At 37.5% G+C, this 23,857-nt stretch overlaps 6 protein-coding genes and 1 non-coding gene across 8 annotated transcripts; 2 read left to right on the forward strand and 5 right to left on the reverse strand.

Annotated features, from left to right (window-relative positions):
- Positions 1 to 117: 117 nt before the first annotated feature.
- Positions 118 to 3,502, reverse strand: LOC106344130. Of its 2 annotated transcripts, none has more exons than XM_013783521.1 (9): positions 3,292 to 3,502; positions 3,047 to 3,215; positions 2,588 to 2,687; positions 1,728 to 1,784; positions 1,230 to 1,335; positions 1,037 to 1,119; positions 788 to 843; positions 579 to 675; positions 118 to 209 (listed from the first exon to the last, which is right to left on the reverse strand). In XM_013783521.1, the coding sequence occupies exons 1-9, from the start codon at positions 3,299 to 3,301 to the stop codon at positions 153 to 155; spliced, it is 735 nt and encodes a 244-aa protein (XP_013638975.1). In that variant the 5' UTR covers positions 3,302 to 3,502; the 3' UTR covers positions 118 to 152. The 2 variants fall into 2 exon arrangements, with proteins under 2 accessions (XP_013638975.1, XP_013638974.1); XM_013783520.1 differs by having other exon boundaries at positions 788 to 849; positions 3,292 to 3,498.
- A 461-nt stretch (positions 3,503 to 3,963) lies between these two features.
- Positions 3,964 to 4,035, forward strand: TRNAK-UUU. The gene has a single exon. It is a non-coding gene; the product is annotated as a tRNA-Lys (tRNA).
- Positions 4,036 to 4,423: 388 nt separating this feature from the next.
- Positions 4,424 to 6,136, reverse strand: LOC106343736 (15-cis-zeta-carotene isomerase, chloroplastic). The gene is made up of 4 exons (XM_013783035.1): positions 5,665 to 6,136; positions 5,449 to 5,595; positions 5,158 to 5,367; positions 4,424 to 4,890 (listed from the first exon to the last, which is right to left on the reverse strand). Exons 1-4 carry the CDS (start codon positions 6,061 to 6,063, stop codon positions 4,555 to 4,557), a joined length of 1,092 nt encoding a protein of 363 aa, XP_013638489.1. The 5' UTR covers positions 6,064 to 6,136; the 3' UTR covers positions 4,424 to 4,554.
- A 103-nt stretch (positions 6,137 to 6,239) lies between these two features.
- Positions 6,240 to 8,695, reverse strand: LOC106292629 (eukaryotic translation initiation factor 3 subunit H). The gene is made up of 12 exons (XM_013728255.1): positions 8,543 to 8,695; positions 8,373 to 8,452; positions 8,127 to 8,243; positions 7,945 to 8,048; positions 7,818 to 7,884; positions 7,557 to 7,690; positions 7,424 to 7,472; positions 7,207 to 7,278; positions 7,015 to 7,116; positions 6,866 to 6,933; positions 6,553 to 6,705; positions 6,240 to 6,463 (listed from the first exon to the last, which is right to left on the reverse strand). Exons 1-12 carry the CDS (start codon positions 8,550 to 8,552, stop codon positions 6,406 to 6,408), a joined length of 1,014 nt encoding a protein of 337 aa, XP_013583709.1. The 5' UTR covers positions 8,553 to 8,695; the 3' UTR covers positions 6,240 to 6,405.
- Positions 8,696 to 11,024: 2,329 nt separating this feature from the next.
- LOC106294778 (inactive leucine-rich repeat receptor-like serine/threonine-protein kinase At1g60630) lies at positions 11,025 to 13,926 on the forward strand. The gene is made up of 2 exons (XM_013730432.1): positions 11,025 to 13,052; positions 13,120 to 13,926. Exons 1-2 carry the CDS (start codon positions 11,729 to 11,731, stop codon positions 13,779 to 13,781), a joined length of 1,986 nt encoding a protein of 661 aa, XP_013585886.1. The 5' UTR covers positions 11,025 to 11,728; the 3' UTR covers positions 13,782 to 13,926.
- An 8-nt stretch (positions 13,927 to 13,934) lies between these two features.
- On the reverse strand, positions 13,935 to 19,113 carry LOC106294777 (ADP-ribosylation factor GTPase-activating protein AGD4). The gene is made up of 19 exons (XM_013730430.1): positions 18,912 to 19,113; positions 18,716 to 18,792; positions 18,243 to 18,343; positions 18,015 to 18,085; positions 17,767 to 17,829; positions 17,604 to 17,648; positions 17,441 to 17,506; positions 17,245 to 17,292; positions 17,064 to 17,159; positions 16,918 to 16,959; positions 16,638 to 16,844; positions 16,392 to 16,517; positions 16,068 to 16,280; positions 15,899 to 15,985; positions 15,570 to 15,815; positions 15,199 to 15,320; positions 14,998 to 15,088; positions 14,440 to 14,885; positions 13,935 to 14,319 (listed from the first exon to the last, which is right to left on the reverse strand). Exons 1-19 carry the CDS (start codon positions 18,957 to 18,959, stop codon positions 14,205 to 14,207), a joined length of 2,310 nt encoding a protein of 769 aa, XP_013585884.1. The 5' UTR covers positions 18,960 to 19,113; the 3' UTR covers positions 13,935 to 14,204.
- Positions 19,114 to 19,832: 719 nt separating this feature from the next.
- LOC106344306 lies at positions 19,833 to 23,572 on the reverse strand. Its single transcript, XM_013783709.1, has 7 exons — positions 23,090 to 23,572; positions 22,452 to 23,006; positions 21,212 to 21,382; positions 20,825 to 21,028; positions 20,657 to 20,724; positions 20,310 to 20,432; positions 19,833 to 20,034 (listed from the first exon to the last, which is right to left on the reverse strand). Exons 1-7 carry the CDS (start codon positions 23,570 to 23,572, stop codon positions 19,833 to 19,835), a joined length of 1,806 nt encoding a protein of 601 aa, XP_013639163.1.
- Between the last annotated feature and the right edge of the window lie 285 nt (positions 23,573 to 23,857).

Genomic DNA, 23,857 nt, shown 5'->3' on the forward strand with positions numbered 1-23,857 from the left:
AGTTCATTCTTCTACTAGTGCCGATTGCCAAATCTCGTGTGTGTACTGGAGCCGTGTCTGCAGTTGATAAACCATTGTTTGTCTGTGTCATGTCGATCGCGTACCATGTACTTGCTGTTTTTTTAGCATTGGTCAAAATCCAGCTTTCCCCATCAAATTCTCGGCTCTTGCTTCAGGTGGATGCTTGGTTGAATGGTGTATGATCTTGGCTGTGAGACAAGGAAAGCAATACATTTAACATCAAACCTGAAAACCTCCCAAGAGAAATGCTCACAGATTGATAAACCTGTGTTTTTCCTTAAAAGTATATTTTCACTTAAAACTTTCCTTCCCTAGATTCATCCTGCTAAGACATCTAATTCAGTTCCTCAACATAGATGCATAAACAAAGACTTTGCTCAACGATACAGAAATGTATGTAGACTGTATGAAACTCTTTAGCACTTCTAGGGTCATGAAGCTCTGATTATAAAAGGTCACAGAGAGAACTTTGATTAGTTTCTTCTTTCCATCCCCACAATTGTTCTCTTAGGTAGCAGCACTAAGGAGTTTAGACCCGTTACAACAAAATTTGTTACCTGTGTTGTACTCGCAAATAAACGACAGGCAAGATCATCGTTAACTGAAACAGGTAGAGGCAGCATCCGACTCATGATACCAGGCATCTCCTTCATGCTACATCAGAAACTAAGAGTTTAGAAACTGAAGCTTTATTCATAGAAAGTAAAACAAGACAGCTAACATGTCTCAATTGTGGAAACTGATATCTGCTATTAGATCCACATACTCGGTCAGAATGGCGCTGATGTTATTTCTTGCCAGACAAAAGAGACTGATGTTATCCTGCAACTGTTTACAAGAAGTTAAGATCTGTTTGTGAATTCCATTGCAAAAGGATAACAAGGGAACCGGACCAAATAGTATCAAATTCTTGATAAAAAACAACTGATCATGTGGATATCTGCTATACAATGTTCTATCTAGTTTTTTGTTTATTCCAATCCGTCAATCTTCTCATGCACAAACTAAAATTTACCTTGTACGCGGAGAGGTTGTAAGAAATCTGACTGAAAGCTTGAGCATTTTGCTGTAGAAGATCCATTACTTCGTCACTTGGACCTGAGACAAATAGTTTAACAAAGGTGTCAAACTGATGATACTGATATTTTTATTTTTGAGACAACACAACACAACCCAGGAGAAAGCAAAGAATTATAAGAGCACTAAACCTTCAAAAGGAATATGTGTACTGTGGCGCATATTGTTCATGACATATACAGCATTTTGTTGTGGCACATTGGCTAGCATGTTCAGTTCTGGGGATGTATCCACCACCTTACCATGAAGAAGCATGGTCTTTAGAACCAAGTTCAAAAGCATATTGATTTACAGAGTTTCATATGATCCCAATCAAAATAATATGCAACATATGAGACCATACACATAACAAATTTCCCCCTTTATCAAATATCCTAAATCCACAAGCTTAGATACTGATGATGCTAAAGTTATATGTCCTAATACTTCTCCTTATTGGATCTGATGCCCATCATTTATTGCTAAATAGATAACAAACTTAAGCACAATAAAAACCCATTATAGTAACTTTTGCTACAATCAAGAACTAAATACGCTTACGCTCCCATTAAGCCACTTATCTTCACAAATTTATTAGATTGCAAATTACTGAAGTTAGACACACGAAAGGCTTAAGTTAGCAAGCCTACCTTTATATTGCTAATGCTCCTCTCAGCACTAGTTTCTGCTCTTTTTCTTCGTTTTCGCTGTGAGAATAGATGCGCGTATTATCCAACAAACTTTGAGATAATGACAAATCTCTAATGCAAGATAAAATAAAGCAAACAAACACTAATAAATATTAAAAAGGAGGACTTTTGGAACTTTCTGCTTGATTGCATCATATATCTAACTGAAGACTCACATGACAGAAACATGAGCGAGATGGTAACACAATGATGATAAAAGATATATTTCATCTAAATCATTTTGTTTCACTTTATCATGCAAACATTTAGCATCATGATGTAACCATATGCTGTGGGAAAAAATAATCATTTATAGAAAAAGCTCCTGTCATAGGTGTTATAACATCTATTCAGAGATAATATGCCAAACATAAATTTCCTAAAATCCAAAAAGTGTGGGGATCCCTGCCATCACCCGTAAGAGCACTATCTATTTCAAGATAATTACAAAAAATCGTTTCTGAAAAGCTTTAGGCTTATTTCCTTTTCAAACAATTCCCTCTACAATCATGGACTCCAAAGCTAATATAAAGAAGACAGGTCTCTAGCGTCAGGCAAAACTTGTCATTTTCACTTTTTTGCTCATCCTTTTGCTAGACTTTAAACAATCTTTACGACATGGCAGAGGGTGGCTTTTCATAAATAAAAATCTATAGCTTTTTTTTGTAGGTCTTCTTTATCTTTATCACAAAGCAGACGCAAAGTTGGTATCATCATATGCTGATTCCTTAATATTTAGCATATGCTTTTTAAAATATCCCTCGGATTACTTACTTCCAAGGAAACATAAATTGAAACACACAAGAGCGTTACAAACTTACCGTCATCCATCTACACCTCAATGCAACATCCCTTACAGTTTTATCTGGCAGAGCTGCAGAGATCTTCACATACTTTGAAACTTTCGGTTCATCTTTCAATCTACAAACGGGGAAAAAGAGATAAAGATGTCAAGAATAGAAACCAACAACCCAACATAACATAACAGAAGAGCATCGTCCCAAGTCCCTAGATAACAAATATGCATCGTTTTTACATCTCATGGAAACACACAAAGAGCAACACTTTATATTCCCAATGAACAAAGGAACATACTTTTAATAGTCCCATCATGAAAAAGAATATAACGTGCCCCCACTGATTCTCATAAAACAATTCCCAAAATTCTGAAAAAGCTAAAATAATTTAAAAAGTAAATTTGCAAATGGGAAGGAAATATCCAAAAGCATCAAAGGTGAAGCGCATAAGAAGAAGAAGAAGAAGAAGAAGAAGATACATACTTTGCAAGACCCTTCTCCAAAACATACTGCTCCTGAGGGGACCAATCCATGACCAAAGCAGCTTCAGGTTTAACACCGTAGTTCGCCGGAAATACAAGACCGGTGGTGGCAGTGGTCGGCGTCACAGAGTGGTTATCCATTGGGAGGGATGTTGAATGAAACTGATTGGCTATTCAAAACAAATGAGATTTGATTAAGCCCTGAAAGAGTAAAACCTTTGGAGGAGCATGAGATGAGAAATTCACCAGACGCCATTAGATGTCCTCGATGAGATCCCCGCCTGGGATACTCTGGCGAGAAGCTAAAACGGAGGATTAAAAGATGAGAGAGTGGCAGCAAATTGCAAAACTCCGGCAAGGGACAGAGAGTTAAATAGTAGCAAGTGTTGATTTTTATTTCGCTCTCTCTCTGCTTTTGCAGAAGCACACTTTTGTTTTGTTGTGTATTAATATGCCTTTGCTGTCTTTTCTCTTTGGGGTTTTCTTATTTTTCTTATTTTTTGCTTATAGTCCCCCTCTTTTCAAACAATTTAATACTAGAGTGTAAAAGTTTACGGGTTATTCTTTTTGATTAATTGTTTGTGTTTCCTACAATTTTAAAATTTTCGGACCTTTAGCTTTAGAATTAATAAATTATTTGAGGATATTTATATTTCATTAGTAATATGTCACTCTACTTTTATAAGTAAGGCAATGAACTTGTATAACAAGAATGATAAAACTTTTTTTTTTTTTTACCAAAAGAAAAAACACCATTATGTCATTTGGACCCCTCCATGCTTCTTCCATATGTTTGCTGATCAGCTCTGAAGATTTCCATGATTGAAACCTGATTTTGTGTATCAAACATGTATTAATAGCCAATCTTTTATTATGCATGAGTTTTTAATTGGTTTGAAATCATTCAATATTAAGCAAGCCGTCTTAGCTCAGTGGTAGAGCGCGTGACTTTTAATCCCGTGGCCGTGGGTTCGATCCCCACAGACGGCGTTGATGAATTTTCATACGAGCTTTGCTTTTTGTTTGGCATTTCGTCGAACAACTTATATGCATTAAGAAACTCCACATTCAACCAATTACAAAATAAAACTATTAAATTTAATTGATTATACAGATTTTATAAAGTTAAAGCTACTTACAAATATGAAAACATCTAAATTTTTTCAAGAACATCTTACGTTCCGGAGGGAGTAGTTTTTTTTTTGGTTGGTTATCTCACCAAAATTTCCTTCATTATTCGATTGTAAACTAATATGTAAAGGTTAAATTTCCTCTATTAGGGGAGTTGGTTGTTGCCATCACTCATCAGTCCCCATGACATCTGAGTGGCAATATATTACACACATTATCTTCTCAATTCTCAATATACTTTGCTACATATCACAAGCAGTAGCTTTTTTTTGTATTTATACATTTCTTTCTTCTAGTTAAGTAATTATACATTGTTTCTTGAGAAGTTTTTAGGATGAACTTCCCCCTTTAAGCATACCAGGAAACAATACAAAGAATCTACCAATGAAGCCTGAAGCTTGCACCTTGCATTAGCGGGTGAGCAAAATAGGCACCAACTGTTAACGCCGTGATTGCAAGATAAGGCAACCTAACAAACTCTTTGTAGTAATCCTCAGGCAAAACTTGGCGTCCTTCAATAATGGCGGCAAACGGAATTATACTCGTTCTCTTCTTGATCCCTTCAAAAGCATCTCCGTATCTTTTAGCCAATCTCCTGTCTCCATTCCACGCTCCAAACAAATGGTGTGCAATCAAGCCAAGAGAAGCGGATGCAGCTACTGAGTTTCCAATCCAGAGAGTATGTGCCAAACACCAAACGATCTGTCCAACCATCTGTAAAAGAAAAAGAGAACAAATGTGCAACCATCAACTCTCATTAACAAAGACACTAGAACAACTCCTCGTCCTTGAAGACTGATAGATAAACAACAAATCCAACAACTATAGCTAAAAAAAAGCTAACTTTCTACACATTGTTTCAAACTCATGATGAAACAATTGGATTCGAGTTACAGATCAAATGCAATATCAAGTAATCAAGTATTTGTGGGGGCACATGACAGCCACTATGGAACATAAGTTGAAGAGAGATGTAAATACCTGAGGATGACGAGTGATTCTCATGATGCCAGTCTCCCACAGATGCATCTTGGGCTTATCAACAGCAGCCACCTCCAGGAGATTGAAAGTTGAAGGATAGAGAAAGAAGAAGGACACAAAGTTAGCGACCCAAATAGCTTCATGGACACCGGGAACACCCTGAAGCCGCCATAACTGTGACCCATCGTACCTATGGTTTATAAAGAAAACCTGAAAAGCAATTACAATGAGCCACAAAGAGTCACCATTTCGATCCTCAAAACATGTAAAGAGAGTAGTTACTCTACTCACAATGGTGCTCATAGCTAAAGGAAGAGAGACACCAGCAAAGAGAACACGAAATGCTCGTTCGCCTATGAGTTTCTCTCCTACATCTCTCAGACTCGCTAATCCACTATGCACAGTTGCGAATATGAGGATAAGCATCAACATCGCCACCTGTAAAAGAGTGAAGCTTTACAGTCAAAAAAACTGAAACTGGTTTCAGTTACTTTAATCTCTGCATACCTCCGGTGAGCCGGAGATGGTGGAGACGGCGTCGATGTACGATTTTCCGAAACCGGTGGAGTTATCGATCCAAACAACGTTGAGGACGTAGAGGACGACTCCAAGGATAACGCCGAAATAAACCCAGGAAACAAGCTTCTGTTTGCCTAATTCGAAAGCAGCAGAGTCTTCTCCGATCAGCAGAGTTGGAGACTCTGCGTCTGGAGAGACCGGGTCTTCCCGGAGAGTGCTACGGACGAGTGTTTTCCGAATTGCCGGTAGAGAGGAAGAAGGCGGCGAGCTGGGGAGTTTAGTGAGACGAGGGTGAGCTGGTATCCGGCGGTTTGAGCTGAAGTTAGGACGGCGAGGAGGAAGAGCAAGCGAAGGAGAGGTCGAGAGGAGGAGATGATAAACCGCCATTGTTGTTGTTGTGTTTGGTAAGAAATCTTGAAGAGGAAGAGGAAGCAATAGCACGATGTCACTTTAATGCTCCCTCTAATTTTAATTCTTTTTGTAATATAGTATAAATCAACTTATTAATGGACCTTATAAAAACTATATATTGATTCTTGCTAGTTGATTAGCTTAATACAGGCTAAACATAAAATGTTTTGTATTATCATAACATTTAACAATATGTCTTCAGAGATTATGTATTATGATGCGATTACACTACAAAACTGATAAATTTCCAGATAAAACAAAAATATGATCCGTTTTAAATTTCTCGACTCGAAACAAAAACTTGGGCTGGTCTTGTTATCAGTTTTCGTGCAATGCCTTGGTCAGGTAGAGCCTGCTGAAGTTCTGGCCAGCCACTCTGCATAACATCGGGTCGACTAATTTTAAGTATTTTTCAAAGGTCAAGATGTAGAAAACGGTTATGAAGTGGTTAACACGAGAACATACCCATTGATTTGGCCGCAGAAGTTTGAGACTTGGTTTGTGATGAGGAAGCTCTCTAGCCTTGATGGTTCAGGGATCGGCTTGAAGATTGGGTTTGATGGATCCTCTTCGGGTAAAGGCTCTTCTCCTGCTGATCTACGAGCCGTGTTCTCCGTCCTATAAACAACCAACCAACCAACCCTCTTAGTAACTCGGAATATCAAAGACAGAAGCAAGAGACGGAAGACAAATGTTAAGAACGTTCGCTACTCTTGCCATAAACTCATGTGACTAGTTACGAGAGAATGAAACAAACTGAACCAGTCATGCGACCTACCTCCTCTTCTGGAGCCAGGCTTGCTGCTGCGCTTGCTGACGAGAGAGGTTCCGGTAGTAATATTGAAACTGCAAGTAAAAAATATTAGATATCGTGTTAAGATAGTTCTGAGGATGAGAACTGAAGAAAAAGTGCAGAATAAGCCAAACCTTTTGCTGTTCCATAGATAAATCGTCCATGCATTTTATCAGAAACTCCATATTGTTCTCAAGGAAAGGAGTGGTTGATGAGTGTAGACGATCATAATCACCCTATCAAAGAGAAAATTTCCAACAATTAAGAATCAAGATCTGGATTACAGGAAGCAAGCGAGAATCACAGTCCAGATAGTAATATTATACCTGTGAGACAGGTGCATCAGTCTCCAGCTCGGTCATGAAGGCACTGACAAGCGCAGAGTTTGAAACCTTGATCTGTCAAACGAAAGAAACCAACGCTTAAACCAAAAACTTTTCTCAGAAGACACTATAATTAGGTAACACTTATATTCCCACATATTTACTTATCACATTAGCTAGTAAGGCTTCAAGATAGAAGAGCAGAGCTCTAGAAACTTACAGGAATTTCCTCAAAAATATCCATCCAGGAGAAGTTTTTCTCTCTCAACCTAACAAAAAAATTGTGATTAGACCACTGCAACTATCCAACGTGGCTCATAAAACCTAAAGTTCTAATAGATCAGGCTACATACTTCTCGCCGGTAAAGTTCCCGCCCCGGTAGAGCTCCATAAAGGAATCTGAAAGCTTCAAAGCCTTCAAAGCTAAGACGCCAAGGTCAGCTTTAGAGGGATCATAGATGATGCACACACACCTCTTGATGTTCTCCTGCAGATGCACAAGATATAATCTCTTAAAGCCCATTTCTTGCATAACGAATGAATATTGAATAGACCATTCCAGAATCTAGAGTATCATAACACCAAGGCATGGTAAACAGGATTCTGCAAAATACCTGGTAATTCATGAAGGTCTCAATAAGTTCAACGGTCTGATATGACCCAAGGACTGTGGATTGATACCTGAAAAAAAAAAAAAATTAGCAAGACTTCAATCAGACATAATGAAATGAGAAAACCTACCAGCCAACAGTGTTGTTGTCGACATTAACCTCTCTCAGACATCTCATCATCTCAAGCTGATAATTGGCACCATCGGCTTCAATTTCTTCATCGTCATCTCTCACCTACGCCCGTTTAAGATCTATTGCAGTGAATCAGGGAGGACAAGCCATTACATTCTTACAATGGGGTCTTTAACTTACAGGGAAAGGAAAACAATTGGTGACTTCAAGAACACTACCAACATCAAGTCCAAGAAGCTGCCCTGTGACAAGCGTCGGTGCAAACTCCTTGCAGTGTTTGATAATCTTCAGCACAGCCTATCAGATATAAACATACACAATCCTCAGCATCACTACTTCTTTACCAATGCTAGTGTACAATTAATGAAATAGCGAGATCAATCACACCGTATGAAACTAAAATTCGCAGAAGCAGAGATAGGTTACCAGTCCTTCGATCTGAACAACTCTGAGCGGAGGAGCCACCGCCTCATCCTTCGATATCGCCTGCAAAAACGACCTAGCCACTGCAGGAAACAAACCACGAGAGCAAAAAATTGAGCTGAGTGTCAGATTGTATTCGCACGAGTAAGAAAGTAAAGTAAAAGTTTACTGACTGGTTGCCATTGAATAATAATCTAGGGGAGATGATGAAAGCTTCTGAGATCAAGGACTGAGATTCGCCGCCGTGAAACGCTTACGATTGGTATTTTTTTAGCCGGCGGCGTAGAGAAAGAGCCTTTTTGTGTGTTTGATAGGGCTTCTTCGGGTTTTTTTTCTTTTTTTTGCTGTAGAGAACAAAAAAAAGGTGAAATTTCAAACTAGTCCCTGAAATTGGGATTCTCTCAGTAAATGGCCCAAGATGTTTTTTTCAAACAAAATGAGAAATTCTCAGCAAGGATGGACCCAGCCCATGGACCTATTATAATGCTCTTCGCTTTTTAAAGGCCAGGACCATATATTATTCCTCAAAATATATTGAGCATTTATTGCCATGGGCCACTAGATAAGCTATAATTTGGGTAACACGCCGTAAAAGTAATCACTAAACCAGTCAACACGTTTAACAGTCAGTCACCCAGTCAGATAAACATTCAAAACCTCTAGAAGTTTTCCCTCCAAAATTCCACCCGGTTATCAGGGTTTTTGATCGGAGAATAAGTCTAATTCAAAGTCTAAATATTTTCCATATAACCAACTAATCAAACAAGGTAATAGCGCTATCGAGAAGGATGTACTAGTAGTTTATAAAAACGAATCAAACGTATTTATCTTAAGATTAATAAAAAAAAAAGAAGTATTTATCTTAAGATTTCGAGTTCTAGATAAGTATCTTATATATCTTATATATTAAAATAGAAATCATTTTTTTTTTAATTTGGACCATCACTTAGAAATCTTATTAAATGTATTTTATTAAGACTAATAATATAAATATATTTATTTTAAAATTCTAACAAATCTGTTTTAAAATTTTTTTACAAGATCTTCATTTCTGAAATTATATTTAAATATTTTCACTAATTTCAAAATTAGTTTGAAATATTATTATACATTAATAAATTCAGTAAACGTTTATAAAATAAAAAAATAAAAAATTCTGTAATATTTTATATATTATATAATCATAATCATATTAAAAGAAAATTATTATATTGAGCTAAATATAATAAAATTGCATTAAATTTATAAATTTTATTTTCGTAAGTATAAAATATTTATGTTCAAAAATAAAATCTAATACGTTGGTAAGATGAGTTAACATGTATTTCTTTAAAGCTTATAATATAAAATCTTTTTAACTACTTTAATCATAATATATTTTCATTTTAAATATAATATATATTTATATATTATATTTTAAAAATTCTAATTAATCTGTTAAAAATATTTTAACAATAATTTAATGTATTTTAAGTTATCGTTTATAAAATAAAAAATAAATGAATTATATACTATTTTATCTATTTTATAGTCATGATCATGGTAAAATATAATTATTATACTTAAATAAATATGATAAAAGTATATTCAATTGATAAATTTATAAATTTTATTTTCATAAATATAAATTATTTATTTTAAAAATATAATAGTGATAAAACGGCTTAAAATTAGCAAACCATATAATACATGTCTAAAAATTAGCATATCTTAGACTTTTGTATATACAATAATATATTATCTAAATAGAATAAGCATAAAAAATATTAGTAAAAAGAAATACATCTTTGAAACACGGGTCATAATTTAGCATAAATTAAATAAAAAATAATTTTCAAATATGTTTTTTCATGAATATATTAATTTTTTTAATAATTAAATGTAAATAAAATAAGATAAATATATAATACAAAGTGAAAATACATACGATTTTAAAAAAAATTGATTAATTATAACATGTAAATTATAAAATTATTGTATTTGAAATATTTATATAAACATTTAAGTATATGATTAGCGTTAAAGATATATACCACTAATGTTTAAAAACAATAATTTATGTATAAAGAAAAAAAATAAACATCCTGCAATTGCGCGGATCAAAATCTTGTTTTCTTTAATTTACAACTCCAAAGTCGAAACCCTCATGAACGAGTTGAAGGTCAAAGAAGTCAGCAAAATAAATGACAATTAAATGACAGCAGTCTCTTCTTGGGGGGTTTGGTGATGGACCGGATTCATTGGTTAAATTTTGCTCAGCCTTTACGTGAACTCAAGTCACAGTTTATCTTTATTACACTTTCATTTCATCACGCCTAAGCTAAGCAACTCATAAATCCGTAATTAATTACTACTTCAATATCCTCGTTTTAGTGTAATAAATATTTGGAACACCAACCAGGAGGTTGTAAGTTTATCTTTCTTCTTATTTTCTCATACACTTTTGACCAAAAGTAAATTACCTCGTTATTCTAACCAGCGGTCCAGAATGAAGTATGAGAAATATAAATTATAAATTATTCGAATATTCAACAAGAAAAAAGAGGTCGAAAAGAAAGCTCAATAATTGGCTAGAGGCATGAGGAGCCAGACACCAATTTTAAAATCGAAATACAATGTCTCTCTTTACTTAAAATTATGCACCACCACTAATTAATATGTCCACCACATTTCTTCTGCTCACCACCATTGATCTCACTATCTCTTTTTTATTTATTTCTCTTCTCCTTCCAAAACTTTTTTGCTCAGCAGCAGTAACTCCTTGGCCCCAAAACCCATCTGTCTCTGAATCTGGCTGGGAAAGAAAGTAGTAATAACGTCAATTATTATTTCCTCTTCCCTTATTCGTCTCTCCTTCATAAAAAACCATTATTAATCAATGGTATAATGTGTGTCCATATATATAAATATAAAATATTCATGAGAGCATTGAAGAAGGTTGAGTGAGAGAAAAAAAAAAACAATAAAAGAGTTTTTTACAGGCATGGCTTCACGTGACATCTTCATCGACCAAGAACTTCGAGAAAAGATACTCTCAAAGTGAGAGAGAGAGTTCTCACATGTTCATTAATACTCCTCCTCATGCTCACAACCAGACCATTTCCCTTCCTCCGCCATTGATGACCCTCCCTCACACCTTCTTCTCCTTCTCTCTAGTCTCTTCCAGTTTCATAGTAAAGCTCCATCCTTTCTTTCCTTTTCCTTTTCCTTCGATCGAGATGCTTTAACAAATGGGGCAGATCTGAAAAGCGACTAATAATGGAAAGTGACGACTAATAGGTTGTCTTTTTATGGAAACTCGATTCGACCAGTATATTTAATTTCTGATTCTTTCTTGATTCCATTCACTGTCGTTAGTCATGGTCTCTTCTTCTCCTCCATCCACATTGTTCCTACTCTTTGCTTCTACACTATTCCTCTGTTTACTTTCTCCGGCGAGATCCAGCGACGTTGACTCTCTACTCGCGTTGAAATCCTCAATCGATCCATCAAACTCGATTCCATGGCGAGGAACAGATCTCTGCAGCTGGGAAGGCGTCAAGGAATGTCTCAACGGAAGAGTCTCGAAGCTCGTTATCGAGTATCTAAACCTCACCGGTTCACTCGACTCGAGGACCTTAAACCAATTGGACCAGCTTAGGGTTCTCAGTTTCAAATCAAACTCACTCTCCGGTTCAATCCCTAACCTCTCCGGTTTAGTAAATCTCAAATCGGTTTACCTCAACGGCAACAACTTTTCCGGCTCCTTCCCGGAGTCTCTCACCTCGCTTCACCGATTGAAAACTATAAACCTCTCCGGGAATAGATTATCCGGCAAGATCCCGACCTCGCTCCTCCGTCTCTCGCGGCTGTACACTTTCGACGTTCAGGACAATCTCTTCGCCGGTTCGATTCCTCCTCTTAACCAGACGAGTCTCAGATTCTTCAACGTCTCCAACAACAAATTCTCCGGCCAAATCCCGCCGACGCGAGGGTTGAAGCAGTTCGACGAGTCATCGTTCGCCGGAAACGCCGATCTCTGCGGCGATCAGATTCGGATCCCGTGCGGAACGTCGCCTGCGCCGTCGGCGAAACCAGCGCCTATATCGAAGAAGAAGAACAACGCGAAACTAATCGGAATCATCGCCGGAAGCGCCGCCGGTGGAGTTCTGATCTTCATCCTTCTCCTGACGGTTCTTATCTTCTGCTGTTTACGGAAGAGAAAGTCTCCGGGAGAAGATAGAAAAGGCAAAGGAATAGCTGAAGCCGAAGGAGGAGGAGGAGGAGGAGGAGCTTCGGAGACGGAGAGGGACATCGAGAGGAAAGACAGAGGCTTCTCATGGGAGAGAAGCGAGGAAGGAGCGGTGGGGACTCTCGTTTTCCTCGGAGCAAGCGATTCAGGCGAGACGACGGTGGTGAGATACACCATGGAGGATCTGCTCAAAGCTTCGGCGGAGACTTTGGGGAGAGGGACGTTGGGGAGCACGTACAAGGCTGTGATGGAGTCTGGGTTCATAGTCACTGTGAAGAGGCTCAAGAACGCGAGGTATCCTCGCATGGAGGAGTTCAAGAGACACGTTGAGATCCTTGGACAGCTCAGACACCCTAACCTCGTCTCTCTCAGAGCTTACTTCCAGGCTAAAGAAGAACGCTTGCTTGTTTATGATTACTTCCCCAATGGCAGTCTCTTCACTCTTATCCACGGTATGTATATTGCATGTAGAAACTTGGGCACATTCGTCAGCTTCATTGTGTGTGTTTGTGTTTGTAGGAACTCGAGCTTCTGGAAATGGGAAGCCTCTTCACTGGACTTCATGTCTTAAAATAGCTGAGGACTTAGCCTCAGCTCTGCTCTACATACATCAGAACCCTGGCCTAACTCATGGGAACTTGAAGTCCTCCAATGTCCTATTAGGTCCTGATTTCGAGTCCTGCCTCACGGACTACGGCCTCAGCACTCTCCATGACCCCGACTCGGCCGAAGAAACGAGCGCGGTATCTCTCTTTTACAAAGCACCAGAGTGTAGAGACCCGCGGAGAGCCTCTACGCAGCCTGCTGATGTCTACAGCTTCGGGGTCCTTCTCCTCGAGCTTTTAACGGGTAGAACACCGTTCCAGGACCTTGTTCAAGAATACGGGTCGGATATCTCTAGGTGGGTGCGTGCGGTGAGGGAAGAAGAGACTGAATCAGGCGAGGAACCGACTTCTTCGGGGAACGAAGCATCAGAGGAGAAGCTTCAGGCGCTTTTGAGTATCGCAAATGTTTGCGTGGCTATTCAACCGGAAAACAGGCCTGTGATGAGAGAGGTGTTGAAGATGGTGAGGGATGCAAGAGCCGAAGCGCCGTTCTCGTCTAACAGTAGCGAACATTCACCTGGGAGATGGTCTGATACAGTTCAGAGCTTGCCAAGGGAAGATCAAGTGAGCATATAGAGAACACAATGGCTGTGCCTGCCTAGAAGAACTTTTTGTGATTCTTGAAGTAGGGTTCATAGTGTAAAGCTTCTTTCCTTTTGTCATTTTGATTCATCGACTTGTAGGACTTGCATGAGATCTGTTGATTTTATTAAATTTAAGACGTTGGCATTGAGAAAATTTGACAATAACAGGTTTCAATAGTTTGATACATAAACTTCATTAATCAAAACAGAAAAACTTATAATGTTTTGAACATATAAACAACCAGATCTCCATTGCTTATAGTGTAACTTGTAAATTTTTTAATCTATTTTTTCCAATAAAAGATTCCACAACTTTTATATTCCCAAACAAGAATATTTGTGAAGTTGTAGCAAATTAAATCAGCCCATGGTTTTGCATTCTGGTGTCTCCAAAATGTAATCAAAAGTGTTGGTTCTAAGCGCACTCGGCTAAGAGAAGAAAGAGCTCTTCATCGGTTATGGCTCCCATTTCCATTGCTCTTTCCAGCACGCTTAGCCCTCCATCATCCTCTATCGATGGACGTGCGCCTCTGTTTTCACAAAAACAGTTCAAGAAATATGAACATAACCGGTTTAGTTTGACTACTAACATTCGTTTGATCCAAAAGCTAAAACAAGAAAGAGAGCGTTCCTGAAATGTTAAAATGTACCTTCGGAGTAGAATCTTTGCAAATTTGTGGTTCCCTGAAGATATGCAATGGTGCAACGGAGTCCTTCCGTGGTAATCTCTCATGTTTGGGTCAGCACCAAACTGCAACAACAGTTCAAGCAAAACAGAGTCACCAATGTGACAAGCCACGTGGAGCAAGGAACATCCTTGAAGACAGTTTCCTGGTTCGTTGGAGTCTTTGATTCTCTGACACGCAGTTGGGTCTCGTCTTTTCTTTACCGCTTCCTCTGATGCGTCAGCGTGATGATAAGCATCGACATCAGTTATGTCATCGAACTTGGTGTTGATGATATTCACATCCCCCGAAATTACGATCAGTCGGTATATTTCTCGTATGTTTCTGCTTTGAACAGCTTCCCATATTCTACTTGCAGCAGAAGGGTTGGCTTTGCTTTCGTCTTTGATAACTAATGCTTTCTCCAGGTACTAGCACAAGCATAAATCATCATCACTCATGTTTAGTTTCACCTTTCACAAATCATATAATATATTCACATTTCAAGAACTGGACATTAGAATGTAAGAACTAATACATTACCTTCGCTAGAATGTATTTCTCCTTCACAGTAAAGGAATCGTCTGGAGATGGTTTTGAAATTGAAGCACGTGACAATGTTGATTCGTTTTCACTGCAAAAAAAAAAAAAAAACACAATACTTTACATCATCAGCTACATGTATGAGTCATGAAACAAAACACTGATTGGCATATAAACTATATATATCCTTAGAAACCATACCAGTCATCGTCAAGGTGAAGTAGCCCTTCCCACAGTGAGTTACAGTACAAATTTCCCAAATTTCTAAATAAGTCCAAGATCGTTGGCTCCCACACTTTCACATCTAGTGTGAGGGATCTCACCTGCAGTTTGTGGGGTTCACAAAATCAATGACATCAGCTTAGAGATCTAGCACTAAAGACCACCAGAGAAAAAAAAAATCTCCAAAAGCTATAACTACAATGATGTTGACTTTTGCTGAAACTATAAACTCTGCTGGAGAGAGTTTACCAAAGAAACTTCAGATCTACTGGGCCGTGTAAGACAAAACTACCTCCAAAAAGGAAAGATGCTCTAAAAAATTGTTGCAAAACTAGTTCAAACTTCATTACCTTGGAGATATGAACCCCGAGGTTCCTGTGAACACCAGAGCACTGAATGCACAACAAAACTCCAAGATTTAACGATGCCCAATCGGGATCAGGAGAATTGCACTCTGCACATACATTATTCCCTGCAATGCCTCTGAGTATTGTGGAGACATCGTCCCCCATATCTCGTCTTGCATCATTATGTTGACTCTGATCCATGGAGACAACACCTTTTGGAGGAGCAGAACCAGTGTACTGAACTGGCGACTGCAAAAAAAAACGATCTGTATAAGCAGGAAATTTCCTTTATCAATTCAGATTGTAAATGAAAGAGACTTATTGTGTCAAACCTGTTGCAGAAAATGAGAATTCAGAAGCGTCCCTATAGCTGCTGTGATTTTGTTTACCCAGTCCATCCTATCCGCTCCATTTTCAGCCTGGTCAGAGTATAAAATCTACGACTGATTACCATTGTAACAGAGCCGACGATTCATGTCATATAGGGAGTAAAGTGGGTACCTGAAGTGTGTAAGTTTTTTGAGGAGAAATGATTCTGAAACATAGCCGGAGATCCATGTCTTCTGCATCCAATTTTATCAAACAAGTGCGGAGATCGATGGTTTTATAGCCTAAGCTGCCCTCAGTGAGAGAAGCTGATCGATTGTGTCTTGCACGGAACCGACCAAAGACGCCGGTATGGTCAGAAGAACCACTATAGTGATGCTGTGATCCCTGAGAATATAGCAGATAAAATAAAAAATCGACCGTTAAAAACAAATAGAAACTCTTTATGGATGTCTCTAATGGAATTGAGGCAGGTTAAAGAGGTCTGCGCACACGTACCATTGATTTATTGCCATTGTTTCTGTAATAGTACATGGAGCCATGACTATCAAGGACAAAAAACTTCCTTTTCCAATCAGTTCTCAAACTTGATGATCGCTTTAATAAATACCCTTGTTTAATTACCTGCATCCGTACAAAACAAAAAAAAAGAAACCTCGTAAGACCAGAATCAATTCATACAATGCTGAAACACAGAACAAGTCTCTGTATGCTGCATAATTGCATTGGGAAACAAACACTTACTTCCTTGTCTGCTGTTAAACTTGTTTCGGTATTTTTATAAGGGATAGTTCCTACAACACGGTTTCCATTGACACCAGAGATCTCCGCATTAGCGGCAAGTTGTTGGCTATCTAATTCAGACTGCGTTCTGAATTCTTGAATCCGTCTAGCTAGTCGATCTTGTTCAATCTTCGACTGTTCTTTTGACTGTTGTGCATATGTTAATATCTGTAAGAGTCATACAAGTATCAGCGTCGGTGGACTTCAGTACTTCTGCTCATCTAAAACTAAAGTTTTGTACCTGATGGATATATGGTTCCAGTTGACCCAGCAAGTCATATCCCTGAAAAAAAAAGACATCAAGTTAAGGATCAAATCAGGACACATATGTCAAATTTGGTTGGTCTTAGATGGTAAAGATTCAAAATGTAGAATTAGAGAGCCTACAAGTTTAAAATATCTGAGATGAGCATCCATAATTGCACTTATAGATTCCAAAAACTCATACTTCTTTTTAGCTTCAATAGTCATCAGTGAGTTGACCTGGATTCTTCAACCAAAGCAAAGTTTAGTAGTACAAATATTGAAAGTAAATGGTAGCGGCTTCTGTTAGTAGAGGTAAGCATACGAGGTTAAAACGGCTCTTCTCAAATGTTGACTTTGAGTTCTCCAGATCCTGTCACTCGGATGACACAGCACAAATAAGTTACCATGCAAGGAAGAGCGTGCGAAACAATATTAAGAAAGAAGAGCATCTAATTTCTGGCGTGTCAAAAAGAGAATATAAACGAAAAAGAATTACATCAGAAAACTAAATGTTCTACCTCTTCCAACTCCGCAACAATTTCTCCTCTTGTATTCTTCTTTAGAGACACAAACTTCTCACGAGACTACAAGTAGATAAGAAAACTCATTACACCACTTAAGATCAAGAATATCAATTACAATTACATTCACAAGAAGCTATAGAACTCTATAGACAAGTACCTGATCATAGGAATGAGCAGCTTTATCAAATCGATGGCGAGACTCCTGCAAAGGAAAAAACAACATAGCGGATGATTAGAAAACGCATGAGTTTTCGATCATATAAATTTGAGACTAGGAAAAATAAATAAATTTCTCAAAATTAGGAGACATAATTGAATACCTTAGCTTCCTGTAGATCAACATTAATAAAGTTCATCAACCTCTCAAGTAACACATGCTCCACCTACGTAAATGATCATTTCAAGAAAACAATCAAAGACAGGAAACTCTGAATTACTATCCTAACCAAATCTTCGTTTTTTAAAAACCAAACAAAAATATGCTCTAGATGATGTTGGGCATGGCATCTTAGTCTTTACTAGCATTTACTATTGTCACAAGATACTATTGAGTCTATGAGAGCAATACCTGTGAACAAAGAAACTCCTTATAAGAGGCAAGCTCTCGAAGAGTATTTATGAATTTGGATATAACGGGGCCTGGTGTCACACACAAGAATACCCAATCAAATAAGTCAGATGTGAGAGACATGATGTAGGGTTTCATTAAAGGCAATGACTAGGAGAAGTGGAGAAGAAACATAAACTGAAAAATGATGTCTTAAGCTACGAAGTAATATATATATAAATCAATAACCTCCAATTGAAAGACTGATAGGATCATCATGTCCAGCCCCAAATTCTTCAAGACAATCTGCAAAGGCACTTTCTCCTTTTGATGCTTCTCCCAGAACTCCCCTATAGAAGAAAAATCGATGAAATTCATATCAGTCACGTAGTGGAGAAGCAACCAAAAAAAAAAATAGTGAGATAAGGTTGGAGAGATGCCACAAAGGAATGAACTCCAAAAGAAAGCAAGACGTGATCAAAGAAGATTTACATGAAAATAGAAAAACAATCAACAACAAAGCTTTAATGCTCAGACAGTTAATCCTCGATTGCTAATTAAGTACGAGAAGGGACAAAATGGTACCAATACTCTTAACTTCAATTTCATGAAAAATTATGCCACAAATGGTATTCTTAGAATCTTTATACACACAGAAAAGACCAGACAATGAGATTAAGACAGTAGTAAAAAAAGAAAAGGATAGATATTTTGAGACATACATAAACTTCTTAACACCTTTGTATAGCTTCTGACAACGATCTTTAAGCTCTTCAGCTGTCCCTTCCAAGGAACAAACCTGATCCAATCAAATCAAAGACAGTAAATTTCAAAACTTTCACAAAATTAACCTGAAATTAAAAAAAATTTAAACATGAACCAAAAACGTCCAAGTATTCAGCAGCATTCGAATTTCACCTGTTTCTGAAACATTGGGGAGTCTTCCAGATTGATAAAGGCCGCCATTGATGAAACAAAGGAAGAAACTATCAGACAAGAAAGGGAAGCTTCGAATCAAGCTTTGTGATTCGGTTTGAAATGGATCTGGCGAGAGATTCAGAGGCGTTATTAGTTGGTATGATTATTGATGGTGATTGATTGCTTCGGAACAGCCAGTAGCATCCACAACTTCTTTATATTTTCAAATATACCCCTTCCTATCTTTAATTTTTTTGTAATAACTCTTTTTAATGGGCTTTTTGGTATGAATTGGTGTATCTGGGCTTTTTATAGTGTGAATGGGTATATATCGTTTTATTTGCAAGATGTTTTTTCTTTGTTCAAGATCGTATGAATTTCATAATTAGTGTGTAGTATCAAAATAACAAATAACAAATCATTTTTCAAAATGGTTATGTTCTTAAAACTATATATAATTACACTGCATTATATCCACTCATTTGAATTTGTTTAACATCCATGAAAACTTAATGTTTTATCCATTTACTATCTCAAGCTCACATCAATTCTGCATTTCACACCCTCTAAACCAGGCATGGTCTGGAGCACAAGCAAAGGAATTGACCGCTTAGAACATCCCAATTATTTTACAAAAGTTTAGTTATATATAAGACATTATAAAAAAGTTATATGAAAAATAAAGACATAAATTTGTATTTTTTAGTAGGGAATTACAAGTTTTTTCTATAAGTTAGATCGGCCATGTCTAAACTTTGTACATATTAATGGAAAAAATACAGAGTTAATCATAGTTTTCTTATTTTACTTCTTTTTCTCTTGAACAACCGTTTTCTTATTTTACTATATGCTATGTTTACAAGTGGTTTATCACACAGAGAAAGAAACATTATGTTTAGAAGTGACGATATAGAGAACAATTTACACTGGTTCTTGAGACGACTGCTTAAGGTGTGAAAGAGTTTGCAAAGCTTTCTGCTTTTTCTGGCGAATCCTCTCCATTGTTTTTCTCAGAGACTTAATCTCATTCTCTGCCTTTCTCAGTTCTCTTTTGTTGGAGTCTATCTCTTTTCTTCTCTCTGAAATTTTTTTTAACCCTTCTCTCTTTACTTGGCTCCAAAGACTACAACAAACAGAGTTTATATACTTATCATAAGTGACGAACAAGCAGAATACTACTTCTGGAATTTTCTTGATAATTAAGAATACAGACCTATATATATCTACAGTTTACACGTAGCTACAGAATATATATAGTGAGTTATACGCAGTTACTGGGTGACATAATATAAATTCCTATAAGTTTATTGTGCCAACCGTATAAACCTTATTTATTCATTCATTTTCCTACACTAGGGAGATGTTTTGTCACGCTAGACATACTAATGAATTGATTACCTGAATCTGTTTTCGTAAAGCCATAGTAGACGCCTAGACGGTAATGAATTCCATAGGGAGCCTTTTATTGGAGCATTAAGAAATAACTGTTCTCTCTCGATTTCAAGTTCCGCTAGCTTTTTCCTGTCATGTGCGTTGATCGCTTATGCTACTAAGTCCACATGTCATCCAAAGATCATGGCGTAACCAACAAATCTGCTTGATAGAAACAAACGAAGTTATCAGGGATGTTAATTAAGAGCATATCCGACACCAACAACAAAATGGTTTAGTAAAGAAACAAACGTAACTTGTTGATCGAGCTTTTTGTGAGAAGAACCAGAACTACTATATTTATTTGTATTAGCCATATCGAGAAGGTGTCTTTCCCCAACCATGCTACGTGTGCCTCATGCAGCATCCGGTAATTTAGGTTCTGTAATTATACATTATTGTTAGCTTTTGTTTTTAACTCTCAACATTTTGAGATCGAGCAAGGAAACAAAAAGAAGGATAAATGATTAGGGTTTTCTCACATGAATGTTAACTTCTGGTTCTCTTCCGAAAGAGAAATATAGAACAGCCTTCTTGTCACGATATGCACCATGAGTGAAAGTTAGCTTTTCAAGCTCCATCTTTTTTCGATCCAACTCGGAATTCCTATATATCAAATCTCCGTAACTCCATCCATAGTCCAATCTGTAGTTTGCCAGCTTCGACTTGGCACTGCCAATATCAAGCTGGTTTTTTTTGAAGAGTAAACATACACATGTAGCAATATCAAGCCTGGTTAATTCATTCACAAGCTATACACAGAGATAGTCAGAGAGAGAGATAACTATTTATTTCAAAAAGTATTTGAGTGATATTTTTCCGTTGTCCTAAATGAACACTTCTCTATCAATAAGCATGCATACCTGTTACTCAAGATATTTTCTTCCAGTGTAAGACATTTGTTGTTGTAGCTCTTCTACCATTTTTTCACTCTCTTCTATTAGCCTCGCGTCTCGGTGTTGTTGCTTCCTGAGTTCACCTGGATGCTGCTGTTGATGTCGAACACTTTGGTTGCTTTTCTTTCTACCAATTTCTGCAATCTCCATATTCAGAACCAGATGAAGCCTCGGAGAAGATTTATGTTAGGTTTTGCAGGAAAATGGAAGACTGGTTTATCAATGTGGAAGAAAATATTATGAGTTCAAAATACATGTCTCGGACTTTGATATATAATAAACTGACTAAATCCTTTTCTATTATATTAAGAAGAGCTTACCACACTATTTAGAACTTGGTTTGCACGCCACGAAACTTGGTTTGAACCACCTTTATTTTATTTTCTAATATCGATTCAACTACACAATAAAGTTTTTTTGGTCAAATGAGGATCATCCACCGTTGATAAAATTTCTCCAACCAAGATAAAAATATAATAAAACGTATTAAAATTTTATATTTCATTTGTTATTCTTCTAACATTAAATTATGTTTACAAGTGACAGTATACATATATTAACTTTAAGTGGTTCTCAAAACAACTCGTCATGTAAACAAGTTTCTTTGGCCAATACTTGTCATCATCTTCTTCAAAGATTTAATCTCATTTTCTGCCCTCCTTATCTCTCTTTTGATAGACTCTATTTTCTTTCTTCTCTATGAAACTATATTTCTCTTTCCGTACTCTATTGTTGCCCAATCCTACAACAATCACAACTAAATTAAAACAAAACCGAATGTAATAATCTCTAATTTGATTGCGGCTACTTAGGAAGTTTATATGGTTGTGCAACCTAGTGGATTGTACATTCATATAAACTTCCCTTTTTTTTCTTTTTTTTTTGCACAACCATATAAACTTCCTACGTCTCTTACATTAATGTAAAACAAATGATTATAACTTGGTTTGCAGGCCAAGAAAGTTGACCGCTTAATTTGCCACACTCTACATATTAATCTAAGCATAGGAGTATATTAATACGTACTCTTCTTCTTCTTTTTTAAACCAAATACGTACTCTTCTTCTGTCTCCTTTGGCTGGTTAGAATATTTTAATTTAAATACATTATTACCAATGATTTAAAGTTTTTAAATTCCATACAAATATGGAGCAATCTTCATGAGAGGCTCGAGGGTGCTCACATGAAACTTCCTCGCAAAAAGAAAACACACGTTCGTCACCTCACCCTCGTAGCTACAATTCGACCCAAACCGGATCCTATCCAAGAACCCGACCTGGATATCCTTCCTCACAAACCTCGCTGGATGGGATCCACCCCTTGACCAATCCACCCACGTCACGGTCCGGTTCGAATTCATTTCCGGACATATTTTGTTCACCAATGTCGGAATATAATGCTCGTCAATGTAACAAGGCGGCCGGCAGTGATCCTTGAAGACGTTGTAATACCGGTCATCGGAGATGATCTCGGCGGCGACTGTCCGTGAGAGCTCGAACCACTGGTTTCCTTTCCGCCAGTCAGAGAGAGACACGTGTGGCAGCATTTTGGGGTTGTAACGGCCTCGGCCCATGGGCCTTGGGTCGTCGAATGAGCCGAGGAAAGAGCGAGTGGAGCCCATGAGGTAAGTGTAGACTGTGGTGAAGTTAAAGAGAGGGATGCATGTCTCGGAGAGGAGGACGAAGCGAGAGTTCGATGGTTTTAGAAGCGCGTGCGATAAAAGACGTCTCTCTGCGTCCATCATGGAGGATTGTCCCCATTCAACGGTCTGCAAATTTTCACAATACTAAATATGAAATTAAACGTATATATCATGAATGTTATATAGAAAAACTAATATATTGAGCATACCTTGCTTGGTATGCGTTTCTTGTAAAATACTGAAGATTCTGGTGGCTCCTCAGTGAACTCCGGCGATGTATGTACATAAATGGAATAAAAATCTTCATGGCCTTTGAAGAATATTTCCCAAAGAGGGGACAAAGGCAAGTTCCACCTCGTCAGAAACATGAAGGCAACCTTTGGATGAGTCTCATCCATCACCGCTTCACGTGGTGCCATTGCTGCTCGACGCATCAGCTCTTCGTCCGCCATGTCACTGCCATGTGGAGGGGGAGCAGGAGAAAGAGTAGGATAAGTGAGAGGATCGTTTTGGAGGAAGAGTGAAGTTTGGAGTCGTTGGTTGAGGTAAAGAGCGAGGAGGATGACAAGAGATGAGATGGAGGTGAAGAAGACAACGGTGCCAAGGATATGAATGTATCGGAGAGTGATCGGTTCTTTCTTCATGCGTACGTTCAGTGCTTTAATAAAGGCTGTGATCTTTGGCTTCTTCATAAATTTTTTCTATATGTACGGCTATTCTACTCTTAGATAGTTCTTTGGCCTGTTCTACGTACATCATTCAAGTCCTCCAATTTTGTATGTGCATATTTATAGTGCATGAGAATATGCGCCTATTATATTTTTAAATGAATGACCGTTTCTGCAGCAAAATAAGTCTTTAAGGGATGGAAAATTCTTCAATTATCAATTGGTACAATTGATTTTGTTCAGAGAGAAAACATCATTCCATACTCAGGGATTATTTGGTATTTCATAATCTCTAGGCATGATCATGCA

This window comes from Brassica oleracea, chromosome C5, assembly GCF_000695525.1.
Source record: "Brassica oleracea var. oleracea cultivar TO1000 chromosome C5, BOL, whole genome shotgun sequence".
Classification (NCBI taxonomy): domain Eukaryota; kingdom Viridiplantae; phylum Streptophyta; class Magnoliopsida; order Brassicales; family Brassicaceae; genus Brassica; species Brassica oleracea.